The sequence below is a fragment of the Zootoca vivipara genome, chromosome 9 (genome assembly GCF_965207765.1).
Source record: "Zootoca vivipara chromosome 9, rZooViv2.hap1.1, whole genome shotgun sequence".
NCBI classification, from domain to species: Eukaryota; Metazoa; Chordata; class Lepidosauria; order Squamata; family Lacertidae; genus Zootoca; species Zootoca vivipara.
In genome coordinates, this window is record NC_142592.1 from 45425557 (window position 1) to 45453117 (window position 27561).

General features: G+C 43.8%; 1 protein-coding gene across 14 annotated transcripts in view; it reads left to right on the plus strand.

Annotated features, from left to right (window-relative positions):
- Nucleotides 1–8568: 8568 nt before the first annotated feature.
- Nucleotides 8569–27561, plus strand: part of RBFOX2 (RNA binding fox-1 homolog 2) — a 184913-nt gene continuing 165920 nt past the window's right edge. For 11 of the 14 annotated variants that reach the window (XM_035127267.3, XM_035127270.3, XM_035127272.3 and 8 more), the window contains exon 1: nt 9086–9806. In XM_035127267.3, coding sequence (XP_034983158.1) covers nt 9636–9806 — 171 coding nt within the window. In that variant the 5' untranslated portion in view covers nt 9086–9635. Of the gene's footprint in view, nt 9807–27561 lie in introns of all 14 variants that reach the window. The other 3 variants (XM_035127271.3, XM_088676698.1, XM_088676699.1) reach the window with 3 other exon arrangements.

Consider the following 27561-nt stretch of genomic DNA (forward strand, 5'->3'; position numbering starts at 1 on the left):
TCCCCAGCAAGGTCACAAAACAAATGCTAAGCAGAACAAAAATGGCTCCTCAAAATAGGAAACTCCCTGTTTCTTCTCCACTGAACAGAACATGTTAAAAGCTTATGAGATCTGGCTTTCAAGAGAATAGTTCTGAGCATGCTCAGAGCAGATGTATAATTCTGATAACTACTCCATGTTGTGGGGCTCTCTTCCAAGGCTTTCAAGCAGTCCTCCAAATCTCATTTAGTGGCTGCCTCATAGCCCTCATAACAGAGGGAGTAGGAGCCTGCCCAGCTGGGACTGAAAAGCCAGCAGTCCTAATATTCAACTATTAGTCGCATGGTTTTCCTGACCAGAGACTTATGGGAGGAACAATACAGTGGTGGGCAGCCTGTGTCCCATATCATGAGCATCATCCCTGACCATCAGCTGTGCTGGCTTGGTGTGATGGAAGTTGTAGGCCAGCAATTCACCCTGGGGACCAGTCCACTGTTCTTCCCATCCCCCTCCAAGAAAAAGAAAGTAGGACCAAGGGTATCTGGTTTCTAACTTGACATGCCACAGACAAATGAATGGGGTTCCAATATTCTTGCTCATCACTGTTTCCTCAATTCTCAAGCCATTCAGTAATCAATCTGCAGGAAGTGCTATGGACATATGAAAAGTACTGTAGGCATTCACTTCGAACAAAATAGTCTCACTGTAGCAGGCTTCACTGAAGATGGGGAATAGTGCTGGAGTTTTGCTATCCTTTGTCAGAAAGCAGTCAATTTCACTTCTACTGGTGCTGCTGCTGAAGCAGCAGAACTGTTTTCAACTTGTAATGTGTCCTGATTGTAGGCAATTCCTGTCAGACATCAAATATGCCAATGAATCCACCTCTCTAGAGTTTACATGGGGGAGTGGGGAACTGCTGCCATTAACACACACACACACACACACACACACACACACACACTCAAAAGCAAGGTCTCTAGCTGCTTTTCTACCCATGGAATCTCTTATCTTCTGTCACCCTCACAGCCAGTTTTCTAAGTGGAAAAACAGGATGGGAAAGGTTTGCATAGATCCTCTGCTCCCAATTACACTCTTCTGTTTGCTTCTATGTTAAATATATAATCAGGAGCCTTGAGCTCCCTGGTCCTGAATGGGGTAACTGTGCCCTTGAAGGACCAGGTGTGCAGCCTGGGAGTCATTTTGTACTCACAGCTGTCCATGGAGGCGCAGGTCAATTCTGTGTCCAGGGCGGCTGTTAATCAGCTCCATCTGGTACGCAGGCTGAGACCCTACCTGCATGCTCTAGTTATCTCTCGCTTGGACTACTGCAATGCGCTCTACGTGGGGCTACCTTTGAAGGTGACCCGGAAACTACAACTAATCCAGAATGCGGCAGCTAGACTGGTGATTGGGAGCGGCCGCCGAGACCACATAACACCGGCCCTGAAAAACCTACATTGGCTCCCAGTACGTTTCCGAGCACAATTCAAAGTGTTGGTGCTGTCCTTTAAAGCCCTAAATGGCCTCGGTCCAGTATACCTGAAGGAGCGTTGTCTCCCCCATCGTTCTGCCCGGACACTGAGGTCCAGCGCCGAGGGCCTTCTGGCGGTTCCCTCGCTACGAGAAGCCAAGTTACAGGGAACCAGGCAGAGGGCCTTCTCGGTAGTGGCACCCACCCTGTGGAATGCCCTCCCACCAGAGGTCAAAGAGAACAACAACTACCAGACCTTTAGAAGGTATCTCAAGGCAGCCCTGTTTAGGGAAGCTTTTAATGTTTGATGAATTTCTGTATTTTAATATTTTGTTGGAAGCCGCCCAGAGTGGCTGGGGGAACCCGGCCAGATGGGCGGGGTATAAATAATATATTATTATTATTATTATTATTATTATTATTATTATTATTATTAAGCTGGGCAGTATCTTAAAACTGGACCTAAGAGCACAGGTGTTGGCATTAGAGGCTCTCAGGTGTGTCTATCAAGATGATGATAATTTATTTTTTACCCCAGCCACTATGGGCAGCTTCCAACAAAATATAAAGGAACAAAACAAAACAAAACATCAGACATTAAAAGCTTTCCAAAACAGGGCTGCCTTTATATGTCTATGGAAAACCAGCTTACTCTTGCCTTTTAATCTCCAAAGGGTTCTACATCCATCTTGTGAGTTTGGGGTATGAGATAACATTGCAAGATTTATCCCTCTCTCCCTTGTCTATAACACGCTCCAGGTTGTCCTGCCTCTGAATATTTTAAGGATTTGGCAGTTGACAGTGAATGGGCAGTTGGGCTGAGCTCCTGCTTGGAATCCTAGAACTGCAGAGTTGGAAGGAACCCTGAGAGTCAACGCCCTGCATTACAGGACTCGACTAGATCATATGTGACAGATGACCACCCAACCTCTGCTTTAAAGCCTCCAAGGAAGGAGAACCCACCACTTAGTGTGGGAATCTGTTCTATTGTTGAAGAGCTCTTACTGTCAGAAAGTTCTTCCTCCTGATGTTTAATTGGAATCACCTTTCTTTTACCTTGAATCCATTGGTTTGGATCCTGGCCTCCAGAGCAGGAGAAAACAAACTTCCATGTGACAGCCTTTTAGATATTTGAAGATGCCTATAATATCTCCTCAGTCTTCTCTTTACCAGCCTAAACATACCCGATTCCTCAACCATTCCTCATGCACCTTTTATTTATAACAGTTGGGGAACAGATCACATACTAACAGTGGACAAATAGGAGAAATGCTGAAGTAGCCAATGTGCCCTGCCTATTTTGTTGGACTACTCCCATCATTTCTGATTACTTTCCATGCTGGCCGGGCTGATGGAAGGTGCCCCAATCTACCGAGCCCCATTAAAACTTCCCTAGGCTGGTTACAAACATAGAAAGAGTATCATATTCTGTCATGAGGGAAATTGCCAAGAGAAACAAAAATGTTCCGAGCAGTCCTTCAGAACCATATAAATGAAGTCTGGCACTTGGGAGCAATGCAACATGAAAGTCCTCAAAGAAAATATTGCCTGACTCACTAAGGAACCACGAAGAGTCTTTGGCTCATATTTTAATAGCTGGGAAGGGATTCCTAACTTGGTACTGCGATGTCTGAAAAGTTAAGTGTTTGTGTTATTCATCCTTTGAGAAAGAAAAGTAGAGCTCTTGGGCACCTCTACTAACAAGTCTTTTTGGGGGGTGGGGAGAGGGGAACCAGAAATGGAATGAAAGAGGACCAGGTGCTGCTCATGTTGGGGTAGGCATGAAATGGGGTTACTGCTAGGAAAAGAACAGCTTCAAAGACATAGGTGTTTGAGGCTTGAGGCCATTCATACAGCATCTGAGAATGCTTAAGATGTATTTATCTTGTTAATAATCTTTACCATAGTAGTAGTAAAACACGAACAAGCCCAGGTTTGTCACAATTTGTACACACATCAGAAGTGTATCTGCATGGTGTATATGCTTATTGATAAGGAAATAGATTTGAAGTTACTTTGATTTATTGATATAATACTTTTCGGTCTAAATACTCCCAAAGCAATGAACATTAATAAAAAAAAGAAATTGTATGCCTTTTGAAAAGTTTTTTGTTTGCTATGCATCTGGACAGCTCTTAAAATATTGCAACCAAATTTTGCATGATGGTTCCTGATATCAAGGAGTAGATTTTCGATATTTGGATATAGCTAGATGCCATTATGAAGCAAGATGGCAAAGGGAACCTTTGAAAACTGCACTGCTTATAACCACTGGCTTTGTCCAAAAAACAACACTGGGTATGTGGTCATAAATACACTGTAAAATAACAAAATACCCATGAATAGGATTGGGTATTTAGAAAAACAACAACCCTGCAGCAAGAAACAGGAAAAAAATCCATCAAGCCACACACACCCTCACCTAATATGTACAGACTGTCCTCCCGCCTCTCACCCTGCCTGTTGTAGTAAGCAAGTGTAATGCATTGTGTTAGATGCTTTATGACTTCTAATTATATTTTTACATCTATGCCATAAACCACCTGAATGAAACCCGTAGACACTGGCAGTCCACAGTCTGAGAGCCTCTGAACTAAAATAAATCTGAAACTACAGCAAAGAAATGGAATTGAACTTTTAGCTAGGTTCTCTGTTGAAATTGCAGGCAGTAAAAGAATTGCTAATTTTATTTTATTTTTAAATTAAACCTCAGATTCATGTATCTAAGGATGGACTTGTATAACTATACTAGTGGAATTCAGCCCGTTTAAAAACGGGCGCTAGAACGCTGCTGTCGTGCAGCGCCGGCATGGAACGGAGCTTCGGAGGTCTCCGAAGCCCCGTCTCATGCAGGAGGTGCGTGGCGAGGCGGCGGGGGGGGGGAGAGAAGCACTTCTCCCGCCCCCCCGCTGCGCACCTCCCGCATGAGACGGGGCTTCGGAGACCTTCTCCGAAACTCCGTCCCATGTCGGCGCTGCGTGGTGAGGCAGCGGGGGGGAGGAGCGCTTCTCCCCCCCCCCGCCGCCTCGGCACGCAGCGCCGGCATGGGACGGAGTTTCGGAGAAGGTCTCCGAAGCCCCGTCCCATGTCGACGCTGCGTGGTGAGGCGGCGGGGGGGGGAGGAGCGCTTCTCCCCCCCCCGCCTCGCCGTGCACGCCAAGTCAGTCCCCGAGCCGAAGTGCGGCGCGGCGGGTGCTTTTCGCCGTTTGCCTCCCCCTTCGCTCTGGGAAGTCAAACAGCAAAAAGCCCCCGCCGCGCCACACTTCGGCTTGGGGACTGGCTTGGCGGCGGCGGGAAAAAGAGGAGGAATTCCTCCTCTTCTTCCCGCCGCCGCCAAGCCAAAGCCGGCTTCCCTCGGCGCCCGCTGCCGCTTCGGCTTCCTCGGGGAAGGCAAGCAGGCGGGCTGTCTGCCTGCTTGTGTTCGCCGAGGAAGCGCCGTCCCATGCCGGAGGTGCGTGGCAAGGCTGCCGGGGGGAGCGCTTCTTTCCCCCGCCGCCTCGCCGCGCACCTCCAGCATGAGACTGGGCTTCGGAGCGGCGGTTGGCGGAGCGGCGGTTGGCCGTTGTCCCTTCGTCCAATCCCCGTGTCTCTGGGGTACATGCGCAGTACCCCAGGGACACACGGGACAAATGGACGCAGGGACAACATGGACATTATTATATAGGATAGGATTCTCTCTCTTCACACACACACACTTTCACTTCATGGCTCAGAGATTGGGATGGCAGCAACTGACTCTTGTAGGGACAAGCTTCCAGGTTCTTCTTAGACAAGGTTTCAAATACCCTTGACATATCAGAGTTTTATGGCAGACCCACAGCCAAAAGGGAAGGAATGAAGATCATTCAGATCAACAGCTAGGTCACCCCATAGCCCAGGGGTTAGAGGGCCTGCATGTGGAAACCCCCCTCCCCAAGGAGAAGGGCTGGAGTCCCACTGCAGTGCCAATGATCACACACAAACGAACATGATGCGCTTATAAAAATTGTGTGGGAGAGGCGCAAACATTTTGCAAGGAAGGAGGAGAGGGAACACACTGAAGAAGGGAGAAGCCATACCATGACAAACACTAGTGAGCTGGTTGAAGCAATGGAATGGGAAACAGAAGTGGGCCTGAGACATAATGTTGTTGTCCATATTTGGACCAGACTTGGTTACTCACTGGTGTTTTTTGGACCAACTAAAATGTCAGCTGCAGCATCTGAGGCATAGAGAGCAGCAGGAGGGGTGCTCCAGGAGGCTGAGGCTAGGCAAGGGCCACAGTCCAGCTCCCCAGCTGGTCAAGTGTGGTTCACAAGCTCTGGGAAGAGGTGTGTGATTTCTCAGCTAGATTAGGCTTGGGGCAGGTGAGGATCACATTCCTTATCAAGCCCAGATGCTGCAATCAGCAGGCAAAGTGCAAAAGGGAAGCAGAGTTGAGGCGCTGTGTCTGTTCAATTGCCCATGTTGGTGGACCTTGGGCTGGGATGGTCCTGGACCTCTATGTATTACACAATAGCCATTAAATGTAATAGAAGGCATTACACAATAGCCATTAAAACCCAATTTTTAAAATTCTGCTGAAAATTGCATCTGCAATCTGCAGAAAAGATCACCTTGTGGTCCAAATAATTTTGTGTGGGTGATTTCAAGCAGTAAATTGGAACAAGCCTCAATCTAGATTGAGAGCACATTCTGGATCAGAGCCATGAGGCTGCTTTTTTCTTCAAAATGAAAGTGGCTAGATTAAGTGGTCTTTTTAAAGAAAGCGTTCATATCACATCTTGTTTGACCCTATGTTTACATGGAAAAAGGAAAAGAAGACCTTGGGTTCCTACAGAAAAAATAACAACTTTGATTTAAAGAAACAGCTTTTAGTTTTTTTCTACAATCAAGTGGTATATAGTTTTTAATTTTTTTAAAAAAAAACCCTATATTTTTATTGAAAAACCAGTCTAGTGCTGCTGTCCTTTGAAGTGCTCTGGCCAAAGTCTCTATAAATTGGGTGCCACTTCTGAGTGCTCACACCTTCAAAAATTCTCATTGTAAGACAACCGGTCCGCCCAATATTTCACAGCAAAACTACTAATGATAATTAAATATGTGGAATGGGCAGTTTGAATGAAAAAGGTCACAGCCGACACATTTCCTGCCTCAGGGAGTACAGGCATCAAAGCCTGATGGCATAATGAGGAACACAGAAAAATTCTGCCAAAGCTAAATGTGATTGCCAAAGATATGTAATTTCAAGCAAAGCTGTATATGGCAAGTTGTATTACTCATGCATCTCATGGGGTTGCAAACTGACTCTAACCACTCAGGAAGTAGACAAATGTCATTGTGGTTGCTCATCAAACCCTGCATAAAATCTGAACTTTAACAACACCTAAAAAGATACTGGGTGAAATTAAGCCATTTGAAAACAGGCCATTCTCTTGTTTACTACAAATTAATCATCTGGAATCACCAGGTTAAGGAGGCTCTTTGACAGTTATATTTGCCATTACACCTTTGGGACAAGAAAATGGAGAACTTACAACAGTGACTGTGAATTGTGCTTTTGTAACTGTACCTGGAATTTTCTGCATTTTAAAGATATCAAAATGTTTCCTTTGAAAAAAAAATCCAGCAAAAGTAATGTGGCATGCTTTTCTTCAAGGTTGCATCTGTCTGTAAGGATTATACTTTCCCCTATTAATGATAAGACAAATGGCATAGACTTAAAAGCAGCATGAGTCAAACTTGCTTTTCTTTTCCAGACGATGCTTTTACTGCAATTATTGCACAGGTGTTATTCTGTTGCTGCATAAGATCCAAGTCACATGCAGCTTGTGCCCATAGTTCTAGCCCCGTCGCTGCAGGATCAGGAGTGCCCAGGGACATGAACCCAGAGACAAGATCTGGACAAGGTGAGGGCAACTGATAGATCTCAAGAGCAAGCAGTGTTTGTCAGCTCTGTCCAGGAATCTGATGCGAAGGAGAAGCGGGACAAAGGCAGAAGCAATGAGAGAAGGTAAGAAGAGACAAAGGTGAGAGAAGTAGGCTCAGCTTTCACAGCATATGACAGCATGGCTACAGGGCAGCACAGCTAAGCTGTTTAGGAAAAGGGCTACAGGTAGTCCTGGAATGAGAAGCTAGCTGCTTGCCATCCATCATCCACCCTGTACTGCTATTACAGTAATGCCAGAATGGGAAACTAATGGCAATTATTTCCCCAAGGACCTCTATCAACCATGGTTCACCACAAGCAGATCTCCCTTTTTGAACATGGTGCACACTTCCCTTTTGTTCTTTATGTGCATGTGGAATTGTCTTCCCCTGGGCTTAGCTCCCAATGTTGGAGTGCAAACAGGGGGGGGGGGATGTAAATAAATAATAGTGGGAGTGTCTTTGGGCATATGCAAAGTGCAACCCTAATCATTGTCTGCTTGTAAGTAAATCCCATTGAGTTCCTTGTTTAAGAATGTTTAGGAAGCACTGCAGCCTTAGTCTGTACAAATCTGGGTTTAGGATTAATGACTCCCAAGCCAGCAAACTTCAGCAGCGGAACCCTGCCTCCTTTTAGAAAATATGTGGGAAGCATCTACTGTTATATCTAAATAAATACCCAAAAGAGCACCTTTTCCTATATCAGCTTGCCTGTGCCTTAGTATCTGTGGAGGTGGCTTCACTGCAGGGTGGGGAGACCTTTTCTCAGTCTGAGGGCCACATTCCCTAGGGCAGGAATTCCCAAACTTGAGTCTCCCAACTTTTTTTGGACTACAATGCCCATCATCCCTGAACCAGGGGTACGGGCATATCCCAGCATTGGGCAGGGCCAGAAGAAGAAGCGGCTGGAGCAATGAAAGTAAATCTTACCTTTGTACAGTGTTCTAAGTTTCTACGCACACTCACGCAAGGGCCAATTTCAGCTAGGCAAAACCAACAAGGATGGCACAAAGCACAGTTAGGGGACACTTACTCCAGGAGTGTTTTCTCCATGATGGCACCCAATTTGTGGAACAACCCCAGCAGCTGATATTTAAGCGCCATGTTAAAGCGGACTTATTTGCTCGGGCGTTTTAAGTGCTTTCTTTTCTTTTTTTTAGTGGGCGACGGTTTGCTTTGCCTTTCCGTAGCTGTTTGTTTGTGTTTATCCTGACGGGCTCGCTTTATCGTTTCGTTATTATGTGTATACATTGGGGTCGCGCGTAATTTATTTCGTCTCGGGCCTCAGCCCTAGTGAAATAAACACAGAGCCTCTCTTTCAAACAGAGCCCCACCGCCAACCTCAACAGCAGCAGCAGCAGCGGGCCTGGAAAGAAGGAAGGACGCCTTTCTAAACGAGGCAGCTCGTTTAACACAACTTTCTAGCGCGGGGCTCCTTGTCAAGCAGTTGGGAAGAAATCCACAAACGGTTGTTTCCGTGAGCAGAGGAAAGGAGCTCTGGCACTTCAGCGCCTGGGGGCGACCCGAAAGTCGAGCCTCGCCTGCTGGCGTTTATTACTGGGGGGCCCTTTTCCTCCCTTCCCTCCGTGTCTGAGGGAAAACCGACTCCCTCAGGCAAAGCGCTTCCTTCTCCCGCCCTGCCAAGAGGCCTTCTAACGTCCGAGTCCTACAGGACCTCTCCCAGGCCCCGCCCTTTCTTGGAGCCGTGGCCCCGCCCACCTCATCCCTATTCCCGAAGATTGCCGAGCGGGCGCGGGGGGGAGAGGAGGAAGAGGAAAGAGGAGGGGGTCGCGCCGAGTCGCGTCCTCGCTCCCATACGGCGTTTCCGAAAATTACCGAGGGGCTTCGGCCTCTCCTTTCTCTCTCCCCGCTCTAGGTCTACGGCGGAGACGGCTCTTGCTGCTGCGCCTGCCGCCACCGCCAGCACCGCTTCGCGCATCGGTGCGCCTTCTCTCTCGCCTTCCCTTTCCTCGGTTCTTTTCGGCGCTGCCCGGCGGGGGCCCGAGTCGGCGCCGCTGCCGCGTTCTTTCGACACAGCCTCGGTCTCCCGCTCGCGGGATCCGGAGAAACGCCGGTCCCGCGCGCCCCCTTCGCCTACTCCTCGTCTGCCGCTGGTCCTGGCCGGACCGGGCTGGCTGGGCCTTCAGTAGCGCCGCTCCAGCTCCAGCTCCAGCTCCAGCTGCTGCCGGGCTCTTTCGACCGGTGGCCGGGCTTTGGTGACTGCGAGGGGACGAGGACGGCTGCGGTTCCCGCTTGGGCGGCCGGGGGTCCGGCTCGGATGGCGGACGGCGGCGCCCAGCACCAGCAGCTCGTGCCCGGCGTCCCAGCCCCGCGAGGGATCAAGCGGGAACCCGAACTGGAGCAGCCCATGCCCGGAGGCGACGGAGCCGACAGCGGCCTCAGTAAGAGGCTGCGGACCGAGGCGGAGACGGACGGCGGAGGCATGCAGGTTAGCATGGGAGGCGGCGGGGAAGAAGGAGGAGGCGGCGGTGGAGCCACCCTGCACGGCCGCCTAACCCCCCCCCCCCTGTGGCCTTGAGGGGCGCGCTCGCCCGGGCGCTGCCAGGGAGGCCCCGGGCGCGGGTGCGTTTGTGCGCGCGCGCATGGGGCTCTCTGCGCGTGAGACTGGAGGGTATCCTGTCCCTCGCCCCTTTGGGAGGATGCTGTCGGCCCCGTTGACCCCCCTCGTCGGGCCGGTGTTAGGATCCTAGGCATAGCGGGGTAGGTGGGAGGGTGGGGAGGAAAGATAAGGGGCTTTCGCAAACGTGGAGGGCCCAGCAGGGGTGTGGGCAAGGTATCCTGCAGCTCCGTGGTTGGTCTGGGAGGGCAGCTGGGGGAAGCATATTGTGGTGGCTTGGCTCAAGTGTAACAGCAGCAGCAGCAGCAACAACAACATCATCGTCATCACCATCAATGTGCGCGCAAAGCCTTTTTGTAGGGAACTGCTTGTCAACCTAGTGTAGACTGTCACGGTTGACACTTGCAAACGAGCATGCATTGCTGGTCTTTGGTTTTAAAAAGTGAGAGGAGGGCCTAGAAAGAGACGAAGTTTTTTTGCTTTGGATCGCACCCATATCTGCAGTTCGAGGCAAATAGCTTTTCATCTGGATCTGTTCCACAAGAAAGTTTATTAGGCCTCTCCTTGCTTTGTGGAAGAACTGTAGAGTTTTATGAAGAGGCTCTGGATATTTTGCTTGTATCTGAGGCTGCAGTCCAATTCAGGTTTACCTGGGAGTAAATGCACATGCCTAGGATTGCACTGTATGGACTTTATTTTAACTCTGGGGCTGTCAAAGATAGCTGCATGGTACTCAAATTTAAACTCTTCATAAAAAATCATTTGCTCATCAAGGTGTTGCACAGCTTTCACTCACACTTGTCACTCACCCAGATAAACTAGTATACCACTCAGCTGAAGTGTAAATGCAACTTAGATATGATCAAGCTTGCCCCAAGAATAGCCACCCTAACCTGGATGTGACATACAGACTGCAGATGAAGTTACTCCACTGCTTCTTAAGTATTCACTTCAGGGACATTCATTCATTCATCCAGTGGGAGAGGAGGAAACAATTACCTTAAGTTTTTTTGGTAATCTACTAGAGATGCCAGTCTGAAACTTCAAAAATAAGGGAATGCCATGGACTTTGGTAGTAGTCATTTACAGTTGTATTGAGCTATGATGCTCTGAGATGGGGGACATTTGTTACAATCTGTGGAGTTGTACTGCTGTAGAACAGAATGTGGTCCTTAGAGAAAAGGGCATCTTTTAGAAATATGCTTATTTGCAGCTTTATTTCAGAGTCCAGTCTGGCAGTTCTATGCTTGCAACCAACTAGAGTTTCTCCTTGACTGTCCATGGAAGAATAAATGAATGTTGTGTGCTGGTAGAGTTCTTTTTTGCATTACTAGCGGTGGGGTGCTACCAAAGTATGAATGGTTCTGAATTGCAGGCACTGATGTCTGTTGTAGGTGGAGAACAATTGAAGTGACACAGGAGAAATCAGATACATAAAATGAACAAGCTGGTGGTGAAGGAATAGTACTATGTTGCACAGCCGTCCTTGATATAACTAATATAAACTATATAATGTACAAATAGATTTTGTATAAAGTTATTAAAATGTCTTTTTCCAAATGCATACTTGTACCAGTTCTCCCTCCCTCAGTTTGTTTAAGGATTTGGCCTCTTTCATTTGTTAGAAAGCAAAGAATATCTTTATAATTCAATGGATACAAAAATCTTCCTGTTTAAATCCCTGGATTCATTCACATTTCATTTCTTTCGCCAATGTACCTGATTTGAGCCATGGGACACATTGGGCCTTTGTCTATTTGAGCCATGAGACTCATTAAGACTCATTGGGTACTCCAGTGCTCAGCACCGATAACAGTGGTCTAACAAGAGTCATCCTAACCAGGCAGATTTGTCAGGGGGTAAATTAATTTGCATCCTAACTGCTTCTGGCCAGGGTGTGTGTAGCAAGGGTTTTTTGGGTGTGTGTGTGTGTAGTGCAGACACTCTTTTTCTGCCTTTCCATTGAGTCCTGTGCACTGAATTTAATTACAGCCACATTTTCGGCCGTTGAGTTTCGTAGAGCTCTGTGAATCAGTGAATGGAGTTAGCATGCAGCATAACTTTAGCTATCCCACTTCTCCCTCTTAATGCAATCCTTTTCTGCCCTCTACACTGGTGTAACCTCTGCTACCAGGACTTTCCCTTGTATGATGGCAGCCTGAGTCATTGATGACAGCCTATTTCCAGCTCTGGTTAACCTCTCTCAGCTATTATATCTGGGAGTTAAGATTGTACCATTAACTTTAAAATGAGGTGTTTGTTTTCTATTGATAAAATATAATCAAGGCAACAGGAGGACATGCTAGCTTAATTTGTGCCTATCTCAGCTATTTTATTTCTGGGGAAATGTGTGGCAAGGTGTCCCTCTTTGTCTCTTTCTCCTGAAATTCTTTAGCTGTTGTTTGCACAGCGCTGTCTGCAAAAGGCCAGCACAAGAACTACCTGCCAGAAAACATGCTTTCTGGTAGAACTTGGGGCCATCCTGTTGCCCTTCCTCAGAATCAGAATTGCTAGCTCAGAATGGTTGCAGTCTGCTATTTAAATCTACAGGTGAGGATAGACTCCTCCATCCTTAGTAAGCTTATCTGCATATGAAAAAGTGCAGTTGTTTCTCATCATAGCTACCTAGACAGCACATGTAACATTGCAGGGAAAGAGAGTACCTCTTTAGTGAAGGATTCACTTCCCAGGAATGAAACTTAGTTGTGGTCTCTTAATCAGTTGCCTCCCCTCACTTGTTCCTGGGGAAGTTCAGGAAAAGCAAGTTGATGCAAACTCCCTTCACTGATGATGGGAAACAAACTGATGTTTGGCTTTTTTAATGTATAGGAAAAATACGGCTGGTTATTGAGAGAAGGAGGAATATCGAGCATGTATTAATAGGTAATCATTTAGTATGCAAAAAGAACTTGCAGTCTAGCCTAGCAAGTAGTCTTTGAGCCAGATTATATTCCAAATCCCAGACTGACTTTGAAGGAGAGTGCCTGGCAGAATCCAAAAACTCTTGGTTTGCACTAAACTCTTAACAACAGACATAGTATGAGGTGATATAGATTGACAGTCTACTAAGTTAAGGGAACACTTCATCCAAATACTGACCTATAATTTGTGGTATCTCTTTTCTTCATGCTGCTGAATGGTGCTCCTAGTGTACTGTATGTTGGATTACATTATGCAGTAGCAACTGCTTGGATCAGACCAAAGGCCCATCTATTCTAGTACAGTATCCTGTTCTAACAGTGACCACCCAAATGTCTTTGGGAAGCCCACAAACGGCAACTAAGTGTGATAGCATCTTCCTTGTTTGCGCTTTCCAGCAACTAATATTCAGAGGCCTCTGATTCTGGAGGCATTACCGAAAATAAATTGTCCCTGAATATAGGCCACACCCCCTAAAACAAGATCTCTTGGAAAGATACACACACTCACACTCTTAAATTCTCTGCCAGCACCACTTGGTACTCTTTAAAATCTGAAAGAATACATTCAGCCTCTAGACTTGTCTCACAATGAATAACTAACCAGGCAGCCAGGGCTACCTCTTGAGAAGGGTGGGTGATCCTTTGCAAAAGAGCTGAAGTTCTGTGCAGTTCCCAAGGTCTCATATCAATTCCTGGCTTCTCTACTTATAAGACAGCAATTGCAGGGTGCATTCAGGTTTATATAAACCAGATTTTGAGGGAAAGTATGGCCTATATTTAGACCAGTATGGTATATAACCGTAGTGACTTAATGAGCTTTATGCTTGAATATACATAGCTTTATGCTTGAATATACATAGATGGAAGAAACAAGCACATCTTTCAGTTACTTTTTGGGTTTGGGTGTTTCTAATTGTTAGGGATACTTAGCTTGTACTTCCAGTTGTATTATGAAAATGTTTGTATAGAGGTGCATTTTAGTAAATTAAGAGGAAGGAAATTGTGTCTGGAAGAGGGTAGAAAGCCTTTTATCTCTTGCTGGTGCCCTTTGTTTCTAGAGGCTTTGTAAATCTTTATTTAAAAAAAGAATTGCATTTTCTTCTCTGGCCACATGTTTTGCTTAAACTATTTAGAGACTATGTGGTAAATTGTTTTAAAAAGAGAATAGCTGTGTACACTTCCTTCTGATCTCCCAAGTTAGGAAAATACTCTAAACTGAAACTATTCTTTACAGAAATGTATTACTTTGCTGAGTGCTGTTTGGACAAGTAACTGTGTGCTTGGTGCTCCTTTCTGTTGCTGACACTGACTGTGTTCCCACTCTTTGAAAACTGTGTGATTTATTCATTGCAATTTGCTGTTTTCTGCTACAGCTCTTGATTGCCTTTATGACTCTAGTTGGTGGCCCCAAGTGGATGTTCATTTTCTTGCTGAGGCACACTAATGTTCCATTTAGCTTCTGGAATTTGTCCCATTTTGTGTGATTATCTGTTACCTCCTGGTATGCAATTAGCCACATAATTGTGGAATCTGTTCTGGAAGTCCGTTCAACTTCCAAAACGTTCGAAAACTGAAACCAAACTGGAACTTGGGAGCCAGAACGTTCGGGAATTAGGCTGTTCGACTTCCAAGGTACCACTGTATAGGACACAGAATGCTTAATTAACACAGAATCCTTGCACACTTCATGTGCAAATGTGACTTTAGCATCATGTGGTGTCAATCTGTTTCATGCAAGCAAAACATGGAACAGTTCTAGCAAACTGTAGGAAAATTGTAGCAAGAGACTTGTTTGCAATGAATTTGAAATTTCTTAAATTGGAACTAATATCCTATGGCAACTATTCTAATGTAACTTTTCCTTTGCCTCCCATTCAATATATATAGAATATCCCTTGGGCCTTAAATGTCGCAGTAGCCCAGTTTTTCTTGCAATACTGGGAAAAAAATATTTACAGGTATGCAAATATGTATGTCCATTATTGTGGCCTACCTAATCACATTATAGCAGTTTTAATATTACAAAATACACATTTTAGCATCCATAGGAAAAATGGCTTTTGCTTTGATTTACAGTTTTTAATACTGAACATATAAAAATTACTTTTCAGGAAACCAGAAGCGTGTCCAACATGTGTAGTGGCATGTGTATGAGATGTATCATGCTGGAAATAGTATTCTGTAAGTTGGGGTAGCCAATATGGTTTGCTCCAAATGTTGCTGGAGTTTTAACTCAGTTGCTCCTGCCAGCATGGTAAGTGGTTAGGGATGATGGGAATTGTAGTCCAACAACATCTGGAGGGCACCACATTGGCTACCATTGCTATAAAGCAGGCATCCCCAAACTGCGGCCCTCCAGATGTTTTGGCCTACAACTCCCATGATCCCTAGCTAACAGGACCAGTGGTTGGGGAAGATGGGAATTGTAGTCCAAAACATCTGGAGGGCCGAAGTTTGGGGATGCCTACTATAAGGCAAACCCTGCGGCTTAGGAGTCTTGGGAATTGTATGGGTTTGAAAGTGCTGTGTATTATCTCATCATTCCTGCTCGCCTTAAGAATAATGCCTTATGTGTTAGTTAGCCCAGACATATTTCTCCAGTTTATTCGTAAGGGCATACTTTTCAGTTCTTTGTGTTCGGATTCTTTGTCTCTTTATTTCTTCTCCACATGAGTTGCTTTGCGAGAGTAAAAGGCATACATAGACAATCAAGTGGAGCCACTGTTCCCCCATCACCTGCTATAGTCAATTATATGGGAATGGGAATAAAGAAGGAGAATTGAACTCTTCACTAATGTGCCATAGTAGTTATGACATTGGTAATGTTATGTTCATAGAGATGGAACAACAATAATGGTACAAATACTGTCAGAAAATGATTGTGCGTAAGAGGGAACCCTTTCATTGTGCAGTATACTGCAGTTTCCTCCTGATCAGACGCTTCTTACAGCCTAAAATGTGGAACTCTGTCTATTACAACTCACTTTCCTAGGGAATACAAACTTCACCATAGGCATAAATACCTTTATAACATCCAGATTGGATTACTGTAACATATCATTTATAAGAATGCCTTCCAAAAGAATCCAGAAACTTCAGTTGATATAGAATGTAGTTTGGCTTCTCATAGGAGCTGGAGTTTACATAACACCCATATTGTGCCATCTTCCTGGGAACCCTTAATATGTTTTTTTGCATCTAATCCAAAGTGATTAGTGCTAACTTTCAAAATCTTCAGTGTCTTGGGGACTGCAGTATCTAAAAGATGCTGTCTTCTTTATGTACCTATCCACATGCTTCAGTCCTCAGGGGAGGACCTACTTTCTGTCCTGGCTCAGCAGAAGTGAAGTGGTGGGAGATGGCCCCTGTATTCTACAACCCCCTTCTTTCTCTGCTACTCAAAATGACATTTTCTTGAGTTGCTGCTCTGCATTCTGTTTTCCATTAAGGGATTTTGTTGTGGATATTTTTTTTTATTTGTACAGTGTGTTTAATTGTTATGATGTCCAGCTGTCTTGATGGTTAGCTGTCCTGAACGTTTGGGGACAAACGTTTTTGGGATACATTTTAAAAATATAAACCAGTAGTTAATAAGAATGCATATGCTCCACAGATGCTGTAATAGGTTTCTGACTTTGTCTATATTTATCACAAAGGTTACAGTGGGTTGTCATTCCTATTGTCCTCTGTTAGACTATTACCAATTCCGATTGTAGACAGTGTGGAGGTAGCATGTAATCCTACAGTAGTTTAGTGGCTAATAAACAACAACAACAACAATTTTGCTAAACAAATGTTGTTTGTATGTGATATGCTTTAATTTCTGGATCACAACAGAACTCCGAGAGCAACAATTAGGTGCAAGAGGCTAATTTAGAGGCAGTGTGCAAGATACCGTGTTTCTCATATTATAAGACACGTCTTATATTTATTTTTTCCTCAAAAAAACACACTATGGCTTATTTTCAAGGGATGTCTTATTTTTTTCCTCCTCCTCCTGCCATGGCCGGCATTGCTGCTGCTCCTATCACTATGTCTTATTTTCGGGGTATGGCTTATATTCCTTGAATGCTTAAAAATCCTGCTATGGCTTATTTTATGGGGATGCCTTAAAATATGAGAAACAGGGTATCTCATATGTTTCATTCTTTATCCAATTGCAGCAGCAGACAGCTTTAGGCAGTTAGGGTTTCGTTATCTAATCCATCTCTGATCAGCCTGGATAAACCCTGTTTGGCCAGTACTGATCTTGTTAGTGGGGTGGTATAAAGCTGCTTGAGCTGGGATTGGAGCAAATCGGATCATGGCTGCTATATGAATCCAGGACTTATTTCTTGCAGCCAGGGATGAAGAGGGAAAGAAATAGCTGCAGCATATTGACTGACCATTGAGAGTGGTTTCTTTCAAGCTGTGTTAAATGGCAGATTACGCTGAGGAGGTTTGGGCGAAGTCATAGAGAGTCATCCACATGGTAATCCTAATTCTGTTTTCTTCCCAAGGGATAGTGGAAGTGCTGCTCTGGTATTCTATCCATGCCCAATCTAGTTTTGCATTGTCACTTCACTGGCTCTGTATATGCATGCATGGATAAGGCACCACTGTTTGCAGAACGATTTTGGTGCACATGTACAAATTGCTGTGTGCAGAGCAGTGTTCTTGCATGCCAAGCCAACCAGAGACAGGGAGCCACAGAAGGACTGTGCAGTCTTCAGGATTGTTGCCATCTTATAATATTCCCAGCACTCTGGGGGCCTGCTGTGCTGAAATACACTCATGCATGTGTGCTTACTTCACCCCCCACCCTATTCTGGAGAAGCAGTTTCTTTTAAAAATGTATTTGTTTATTTATTCAGCCAATTGCATACTACCCTTTATCCAAAGACTACAGGGCGTTTTACAGCATAATAAACAACATAAAATGCATGCTTAACAATATCCATGAAATGTAAAAGTTGAAAACAGTTATATTGGTACCGTTTCTAACAAGCATGATCATCAAATTCTTCCTAAATTATTTAAGTCGCTGATACCCTCATCCGAAAGCCTGCTGCAGGAGGCGCGTCTTCATCTGTTCCCTGAAAGAAAAGAAAAGTACTTACCCACTGGGGAGAGGGTTCCACAGATATGAAGTCGCCACTGAACGTATCATTCCAAGGGTCTCTGCACTAATCCTGCACCTAGCGTCTCCTAGCATGTACAAGAGTTCTGCAAAGGTTTTGTGGGTTCCCTGTGTTTTCTGTTCATAATGGAGGTTATGAATTTGCCATTTGTACTTGGTTCCATTTACAAATACATCATTGGCTGCATTTTTGGTTTCTTACTACAGCTTGCTGCTGTGCCTTGCTACCTGCTGTGCCGCATGGGAACTGATCACTTCAGTGCTTTTAAACACACATACACACACACACACACACACACACACACACACACACACACACACACACAAAACCACCCTCTCTTGAACTGCCCTCCTTTTCTAACTTCCTCATAAGTCTCAAAAGCTTTTCAAAGAATTGCTTGTGTGAAGAAGGGCTTGTTCTTGATTAAAAAGAAAACGAGAAACCGGAGTTCTTTTCATAGTTTGTGCACTGCTCCCAATTCAAAGCAAAACTGTTGGTTAAATGGCACTTGTTACGAAGGGACAGAGTTTTGGGCCTTGCCATGTCCAGTATTATGAGTGGTACCAGAATCACCTAAACTTAAGGATATGCTACAGCCCTTTGCGTAGAGTTACAGGACCTACTGCCTGTATTCCCCCCAGTTGTGTTGCTGCTACTTGTGACTCCTGATAACTAAGAGTATTGTGATCACTTTAAACATCAACAAACTTACACAGCGTCTAATCCCCAAATGACAGGCTTTTAGTCTTAAACCAAGCGCAGAGGCCCTGTTCTTGAATGCAGCAGACTTTGACTAGTATACCTCAAGGCATACTTAGTGGTGACTGATGTGTCCTAGCTTTTTTCCTTTCAGATAATGAAAGATGCAATGCCTAGAGTCTGTGGACCCAGGCCTAGTAAGGGGAAAAGGAAAATGGGCTCGAAGGGAGAATAAAGGTGGCCGGTAGGCAGCAGTTAGGCTGGGGCTGAGAGAGGTTGGAGAGCAATAACCTGATTGGTTTCTTCCCCTTATGTGCTCTGTAGCCTAATCAAATTGTCAAATTGATGTTTGATTGTACTACAGGAGGACTAGTGAAGTGGGACATAGTGTTACATGATGCCTTTTTACAGAATAGATCTGTCCTCTTTGAATTCGCTTGCCTTTGTCTCTATTGTTTACCGTAATTCTCACATGATAATGATACAATGAAAAAAATGGAATATTTTGCCTCTGTAGTGAGGAGATCCCTTTCATTAGTGAAATGATGAATCTGTTTGTGGCATGGATCTGAAATCTTTATTATTATACAATGCTGTGTTTATTGCACCATGAACAGCAACCTGCATGTTATATGCATTTTCTCTCTGTGTGTGAAGTGTATGGTGATAACCACTGCTTTCAGTATTAAATCTCCAGTGCTTGAATAAAATGTTTGCTGAGCAAACCATTTTGTTTTTTTTCCACAAAAATATTTTCATTTTCTGTTTTCTGAAGACTGTATATCTGCTTTCTGTTCAATATATGAGTTGGATATCCTGAGGCTCGATAAAACCAGGGCTGCATTTATATTCCATAGAGAGAGAAAACACTCAGTTTATACCAAGGGTATTAAAATGTGCAGGCATAAGACATTGTATAAATTAACCATGTTTGCATAATCTAAACCTGCTCCTTGGTAGTGAAAAATCAAAATACTTAGGCTTTTTTGGCAAGTATTGAGAAAGTGGGAAGAGTGAAGGGTACAGAGCTTGAGGAAGAGGAGGTCATAGAGAATGAAGTGTTGTTGGGCAAGTTCCTTATAATAGAAAGGAAGGGCAAGGAGCTGTTCGGGGCACTGCAGCCAATTTCTTAAAGTATAGTGTTCTGATTCTAAAATGATACCACGTTAGGAACAAGGAAGCTGCACCTAATTACCTGTGGGACTAAAGAAGTTATGTATTGTAAAGCAGCCTAATTAATAAGCAAGCTTAGTTGATCATTCTGTTATTTAACTGATAAAATGTAAATACGCTTGCATCTTACAGAAACCCTAGTATCTGTGCCTTTTGAGATGTTGAAGGAAGTCAGTCACTGTATGAAGAAAAGACTACCTTTTAATATTTTTTCACTCCACATTACAGTAATAAGAACCTAGGAGAGACTAAAAAAACCAGAATCCAAATATATATGACTATGACTTATAGCCCCACTGATTAGTTTGTCCTCAACAATGATTCTGAATCAACTAAAACTTTAGCTGATGCTGTTTTAATGCACAAACTTTCAAGTTTAAAATGAACCATCCACTACTTGGTTTCACTATTATGGTTTTTCTTTTAAAAAACATATAGGGCCCATTTCCTTATGAGCATTTTGCTAGAATGCAGCAACTTGCCTGTTTTCCTATCATTCTTCTGTAAGTTCTGCCTTCTGCCTTTTGTTAAGTTCTGCAGTGGCATAGTGTATGGGGAGCCACAGAGGTGGTTGCCCTCATCGCAAAATTGTTAGGTGCACAAATTTCAACACCGGTGTTGCCTTAATAGAGCTGCTCTCTTCCCTTGCTGGGCTCCATTGAAAACGACTTCTCCATGTGAACCAGATGTGGTCTCTTGGGTGGTGTGGATGCCATAAAGCAGTTGAATGTTCATGCATACTCCATGCATGCGTTTCCCTCCCTGCTTCCCCCCACCGCAAGGCCCCGGGCACTGGCAACCCATGCTATGCCACTGATGTTCTGTACTCCAAAGTCTCTCTCTCAAAAAAAATACTTGTTCACATCTCCATTTTGGAGAGAACAGCCTGTGTGATCTATGGGTTTGAATTCAGACTTCATTCACTGCTCTTTCCCCCATCACCAGTAATTGAAGCTGTGCTCCGGACTTTCATACAACCATGCATTATCAGCCACAATATAATCACTGATATAGTTGCTGATAATGGTGGAGTTGCATAAGTCTGACAGCAATAATAATGCTAAGAGCTGGACCAATTATAAGTGTAGTGTTTTTGATTTTGTCCGTTCCTGTTTGTCAAAGTGTGTGCGCTTTTGTCTAGTTGATTAAAAAAGTTATCAGGAGCCACCTGACTTGTGACAGGCTGATAAGTAGGTATTTGTGATGAATCTGGCAATCTTTAAGTCTTGCTTATTCAGATACTAGATTATTACACCTTAGGTGCATGCATGATGGTCTCCTTTGAGTGATTACATCTAAGGGGTAAGAAGAGCATCCAGTAATGAAGTGAGTGGGCCAATTAGAGGCAACTAGTTCCACTTCGTTGGAGCGGTTTTTTTGAGAGCTCCATTTTATAGTTGCATTGAAGTGACTCTGAAGTGCAGTTGTCACGAGACAATTCCACTGCCCAAGGATTAGAACCACTTTGTTGCATTCTGAGATTTAACACATTCTCTTCTCCTTTTCTATTTTTAGTACACTCGCTTCTAAATTCAAGGCAATGCACAGTTGCTGTTGAAGACATTTGAGTTGTTGTTTTTCTTGGTGTTCTAGATTCAAATTACATTATTTGAGAGCAAGACAACTAGACTTTTCTGTGTGTATGTGATGGACCTGTCCCCCCCACAGCCATTTTCTCATTTTAAATGTAGGGAGAGGCCTTCATACTCTAAATTTCTATCTGTGCAGCTAAATATTGATATGCAGCCGCATCAGAAGTTTCCACAGGCCTTTACCTGACAGTTGCCTATATTTCATGGTGCTTGTTCTCATTCTGAAATATATCCAGACCTTTAGGGACCACTGTCACATTAGGGTGTGGTGCTTGTGTAATGGGTTTTTTTGGGGGGTGGTGGAATTGTGACAAATGCCTCTATACAGTACTTAGATAATTTGAATAGTGTATCGGCCTAAGAACTTGGCATACTCATGTTGTTGTTTTTAATAACTGTAATATTAGGATATCTCCAGTGGTGCATATAGCATTTACAACTTTGGTGTGTTCATTGGGGAAGAGTTATATGGGCTTTGATATTGCTATTTATGTGATCTGGTTGTTAGAAACTATTTTTATATCTAGCCTGATCGGGGAGCACTTTTTGTTTTGTTTTTTTAAAAATATTTTTACTTGGGTGTCATCATAATAGACTTGTACCATTCTAATCGTTTGAGCACAGTCTGGTTGTTTGTTGATATTTTCCCTCTCATTGCAATTAATGTATTGCGCAAGACATATCTGAGAAGTATCTTCTGGGGATGGTAATTAAAAGCCTAGTGGATTTATCTCCCCCCCCTTTCCCCATTATGGCTGTGTCAGGTTTTTCCTATGGTGCTTGTCTGGAGCATAACAAAACTGCTATTTAGTGCCGTGCTATAAAAAGCAGAAAAAGAGCAGTTGGGACCCACTTGCTTTCTTTTCAGTATATGCTCAGGTTCCTTTCTGTGTTACAACACAAGTGGACTAAATAAGTGCCCTGATGTAATGTCCCTCTGCAATATCAACAAATTTATCTTTCCCTAGAGGCTTTTCAGGTCCTGAGATCTGAACTCAGCTGAAACTCTTCCGGCAAGTCAGAGATGCAAAGGCTTTTTTAGGGGTTTGCTTATTTTAGGAGGCATTTGCAGATACATAGAGTAATTACTACCATCAGGGAGTATGGCCAGAAGTGCTGACCCAACAAGGTCTCACTTAGGTTTTATTTAGTATCATGTGGGATGGTCAGAGACTGTAACTATGATGGCAGGCATATCATTTGGTGTCTGTGGTTGCGGCAAGGGGTGGGTGGGGCTTTTTTTACACTTAGCCCTTCCTACTTCTGAGGGAAACACTGAAAGTTTTATCTTAGCTTGTAACTTTTAAATATTTCCCTCCTCAGTCAGATACAATGTAGTCAGGAGCAGAATATACAAACATTTTCTGTGTGTGCTGTTTCTCTCTCTCTCCCCCCCCACCCCCCCCAGTGAATTTCTCACATAAAGAAAACTGTTACTGTGTCTGGGGTAGGATGATACCTCCTTTTGAAAAAAGTTCTGCGTTCTTATTTGTGTGTTCCACGCAAAACTATTGGTACAAAACTATTGGTAATTTTTTCAGGAAGGTAGGGAAATCTTGACGTGGCATAATGCTGCGACTACTTCTGAGACTACCGAACCAGGAAGTGGCTTTTTGTATCGACTTATAAGTCTGAAAGAGTTCTGCAAAGCAAACTAATGTAGTATTTCCTGTGGTTTGTTTCTTCCCTTATGAAAAGTGTTGTTTCAGGATGCTGCAGAAGCATACAGGGAATTATGAATGAAATTGCTGAATTGTGTTCTGTATAATGAACGGTTTAAAATGGACTTCCCCCCTTTGTAGTTTACAGATAATTTCTAACCCTGACTGGGCCAGCAGCATGATGGAATGGTGTAGCTCAGGCATCCCCAAATTACGGCCCTCCAGATGTTTTGGCCTACAACTCCCATGATCCCTAGCTAACAGGACCAGTGGTCAGGGAAGATGGGAATTGTAGTCCAAAACATCTGGAGGGCCGAAGTTTGGGGATGCCTGGTGTAGCTATAGCTTCATCCACAGCACTTTAGTTCATGCCAGTTGGGGGCAGGCTAAACCCTGCTCTGTGCTATGCTATCCGGGGAACTAGTGTAGCAGTTGGTTCTGGATCAGGCCCAGTGCCACCAAATGATGTTTGTGGAGCTGACTCCAGTGGCTGGCTGAGCCTCTCCCTGCCCCTTAGATGTCTCATTTTGGAACTTTTTGCAGGTTAGTGCTGGTGGTAGAACTTCTGCACTTTGGGTGTGTGGAACAGAGAGCTCCATTCTGGAGGACTCATACAATCCAAACTTCCTCCAGGATGGCAGAAGTGTGTGTGTGTGTGGGGGGGGTTAGGAGGTTTGAGTAGGTTCTCCCCCTTGAAAACAGCCATTAAAAAGACCATGGTGTTGGGAAAGATTGAGGGCACAAGGAGAAGGGGACGACAGAGGACGAGATGGTTGGACAGTGTTCCCGAAGCCACCAACATGAGTCTGACCAAACTGCGGGAGGCAGTGGAAGACAGGTGTGCCTGGCGTGCTCTGGTCCATGGGGTCACAAAGAGTCGGACACGACTAAACAACTAAACGACAACAACAACAATGCAACTTCAGTAACGGCATATTTTTTGCCTAAGCAGGCAAGCCAGTTACATATCCTGATACAGAAAGATGTACTGAAAAGATGTCTTAAAGTGGTGAAAGGTTTACATGTATAAATACTTGGATGTTCTGCTAAATGAGAAGTACCTACATCACAAATGTACAGTCAGTACCTTGGAAGTCAAACGGAATCCATTCTGGAAGTCCAGAAGTCCAGCCAATCGGAAGCCATGCCAGATGTTTGGCTTCCGAAAATTGTTCAAAAGCTGGAACACTCATTTCTTGAGTTCCGATTGTTCGGGAGCCGATTTGTTCGGGAGCCAAGGCGTTTGAGATCCAAGGTACTACTGTACATATTTTTTGCTTTGATTCAGTTAGATCTCTGTTAGGGGAAACATCCAGTGTACAGAGCAAGATGTGTATTTGGGAAAGCCAAGGCTTGGATGCATACTGACAGGCACCATGAGCTGCCCACTGAACTGCCTCTGCCTGGTGTGGTAATGGTGCTATGAGAACGTTGTGCATGTAGGTGTTGCGTTTAATTCTATTTTCAGTCCTTGTGCACCTTGCTCTCTATCTGCACTAAGAAGGTACTAGATTATGTTTAAAGTATTCGAGGCTCATAGGTATACTATATTTGGGGGAACAGAAGCAATCATGCCAATTCTGCTGTGTGGCTAAAACAGAAGAACCACCAACTTTTGAACAGGTTACATGGTGGTGAGCACCCCAAGTGGATTTTTTTACAAACCCGTTATGTTCCTTTTTTGTTCTCATGACTGGTAGGCAGAGTTGCATGTATGTCTTTCTGTTATTTGTTTGGGCACCACCTCATTTTCCTTCCCCCTTTTTTCTAACTCTGACACTGGGTTTAAATCATAGCAGAAACTACTCTGTCACATTGCACTATCTATTATAGCTGGTATGATACAAAGCTCTGGTTATTCAGCATCTCCAGTAAAACTCAGCATGCAGCAGAGTGTTCCTGTCTTGCTAATGTTAGTTCACCACTGCTGATGTTAACAATTTAAAGAGCTTTGGGTGACTATAGGATATTAGTGATACAGTCATACCTCGGGTTAAGTATGCTTCAGGTTGAGTAGTTTCAATTTAAGTACTCCGCGGACCCGTCTGGAACGGATTAATCCACTTTCCATTACTTTCAATGGGAAAGTTCACTTCAGGTTAAGTACACTTCAGGTTAAGTACAGACTTCCAGAACCAATTACAGTCATACTTTGGGTTAAGTACGCTTCAGGTTGAGTACTCCGCAGACCCATCAGGAATGGATTAATCCACTTTCCATTACTTTCAATGGGAAAGTTCGCATCAGGTTAAGTACGGACTTCCAGAACCAATTAAGTACTTAACCTGAGGTACCACTGTATTTTAAACACCCTGCTCTTAAACTTCAAGGGAAATTGCCTGGCTTGATAGGGTGTTTAAAATGCAGTCCTAAGCTAGAAAGTTTGATAATGCAAATGACAGTGGTATAGCACTGGTGCATATCTACACATTCCATTATTTGGGAGATGGCAAAGAAGTGTCTCTAGATCTTTTATGTTAGGCATGTCCAAAGTCCGTCTTGGGGGCCTAAACAACTTTGGGGTAAAACCGTAGGAGAAAAAGCTCAACAACTTCAATCCTAAAAAAAGGTCAACAACTTTGGTTGGCCCTCACACATATTCATCAAATCTGGCCCTCTTTGAAAAAAGTTCGGGCACCCCTGTTTTATGTGCTTCTTACTTTGAATTCTTATTCTTCACTGGTCATAGGGGCATCTAACTTGGTGATTATGTAGACATTACATTTGAAAGTGGGTTAACTCTTATGGTCTCTTCATACATTACAATAAAATGACTGTAGACTTTTTGAATGAGATAGTACCTCATGCTGTTCCATGTTTGAATGCTGAGTAATTTTTTGGTGGTTGTTGTTTTAATCCATTTGGTATTTACTGAATAAGTACTATTTGCTGTGGCTCAGTATGACTTAAGAATGCAAATGTTGTATGGATGATATATTGGCTTTATAGGGTTCAATACCTCTTCGTAAACAGAGGCTTGCGCTACACATTTTAATAACAACAGAGTCTTATAGAATATGTTTATAATTTGCTCTCACTGTACCCTCTATAGAAAAGATAGCATTTGTCTTTTCCATTGTTATTTTGCTCACCTTTGAATGCTAAACCTCTGACCTTGCTGTGGATGTTGGTTTCCCTTCCTCCTTACAGAGCCTATCTGTAGTGCTGTCCCTGCTGGCATGCATGTGCTGTCCTTGAAAAAGCAGATTGGATTTATTAAAATCATTGCCAGTTGCTATGGCAGCCATTGTCACTGTGGGCTAATGGGAAAAGGCAATTACTGCCATGCATCCGAGGAGATTTCTGAGACGGGAGAGATTGAGTATCCTCAGATGATTAGCTGTGTGATTGACAGACTGACAGTCATAGAGAACATGGGTTTGTGTGCACATGTATGTGTTTATGTAAGTGGCTAGACATGTCATCTTCTCATAAGGTTTGGCCCATATTGTAATATTTTTCAATTCATGGGTAAATCCCCTTGGAAGATTCACATCCATCTCTTTTAAGGTGTGGTGCCAGTCATTTCAAGCTTGGTATTTCTTTTAACCTACAGATAATTTGTTCAACTGATGTGCCTCTAGATTGTAATTGGAAACTTACTCTTAAAAATAGAAACTTTCTGTGTTAAACTTATTATTTTGCCTGTCTTCCGATTCTTGCTATTCCTAATTCTCCTCTGAGCTGCTGTTCTATTTAAAGCAAGGTGTGGATGTTGATAAATGTTTATTCCTATTATCTTACTGTGGAAATAATAGGTTGTGAGAACTGAGGTTAGCACAATATATTTTGGGCATTTGAACAGGCCGCTAATAACAGTTTCCTCTTATATGTATACAGGCTTTGGCATCGTGTCTTATTACTCTGTGTATAAAGCAGGTTGCTCTTTCAGTCGAGATCAGCATTCTTTGGTTGTCTGATGAGGGAGATTCCATAGTTTTCTTTTTGATGATTAAACAAAAACAGAAGAAGCAGATATAAGGCTAATAGAAAACATCCACAGAAGCCCATGTAAATAAACACAATCTGTGATGTTTTATCTGCACAATCAGGAACCAAAATGATGTCTTGAAAAATGTGGCTTTCGAGCTGTCTGGCCCCCCAAAAGCAACTATACATTACGATTTGGTGACTATAGCCCTGGTTTAAGGAGCCATCTGGCGTCTAGCTTATACACCTGAGTTTCTAACACTGAGCGGGTTACAATATTAGAACACAATATTACCCTGTTTCTCCGAAAATAAGCCATAGCCATAAAATAAGCCGTAGCAGGATTTTTAAGCATTCAAGGAATATAAGCCACACCCTGAAAATAAGACATAGTGATAGGCGCAGCAGCAATGCCGGCCGCGGCAGGAGAAGGAGGAAGAAAATAAGACAACCCCTGAAAATAAGCCATAGTGGTGTTTTTTTTTTTTTTTTGAGGAAAAATAAATATAAGACGGTGTCTTAACTTCGGA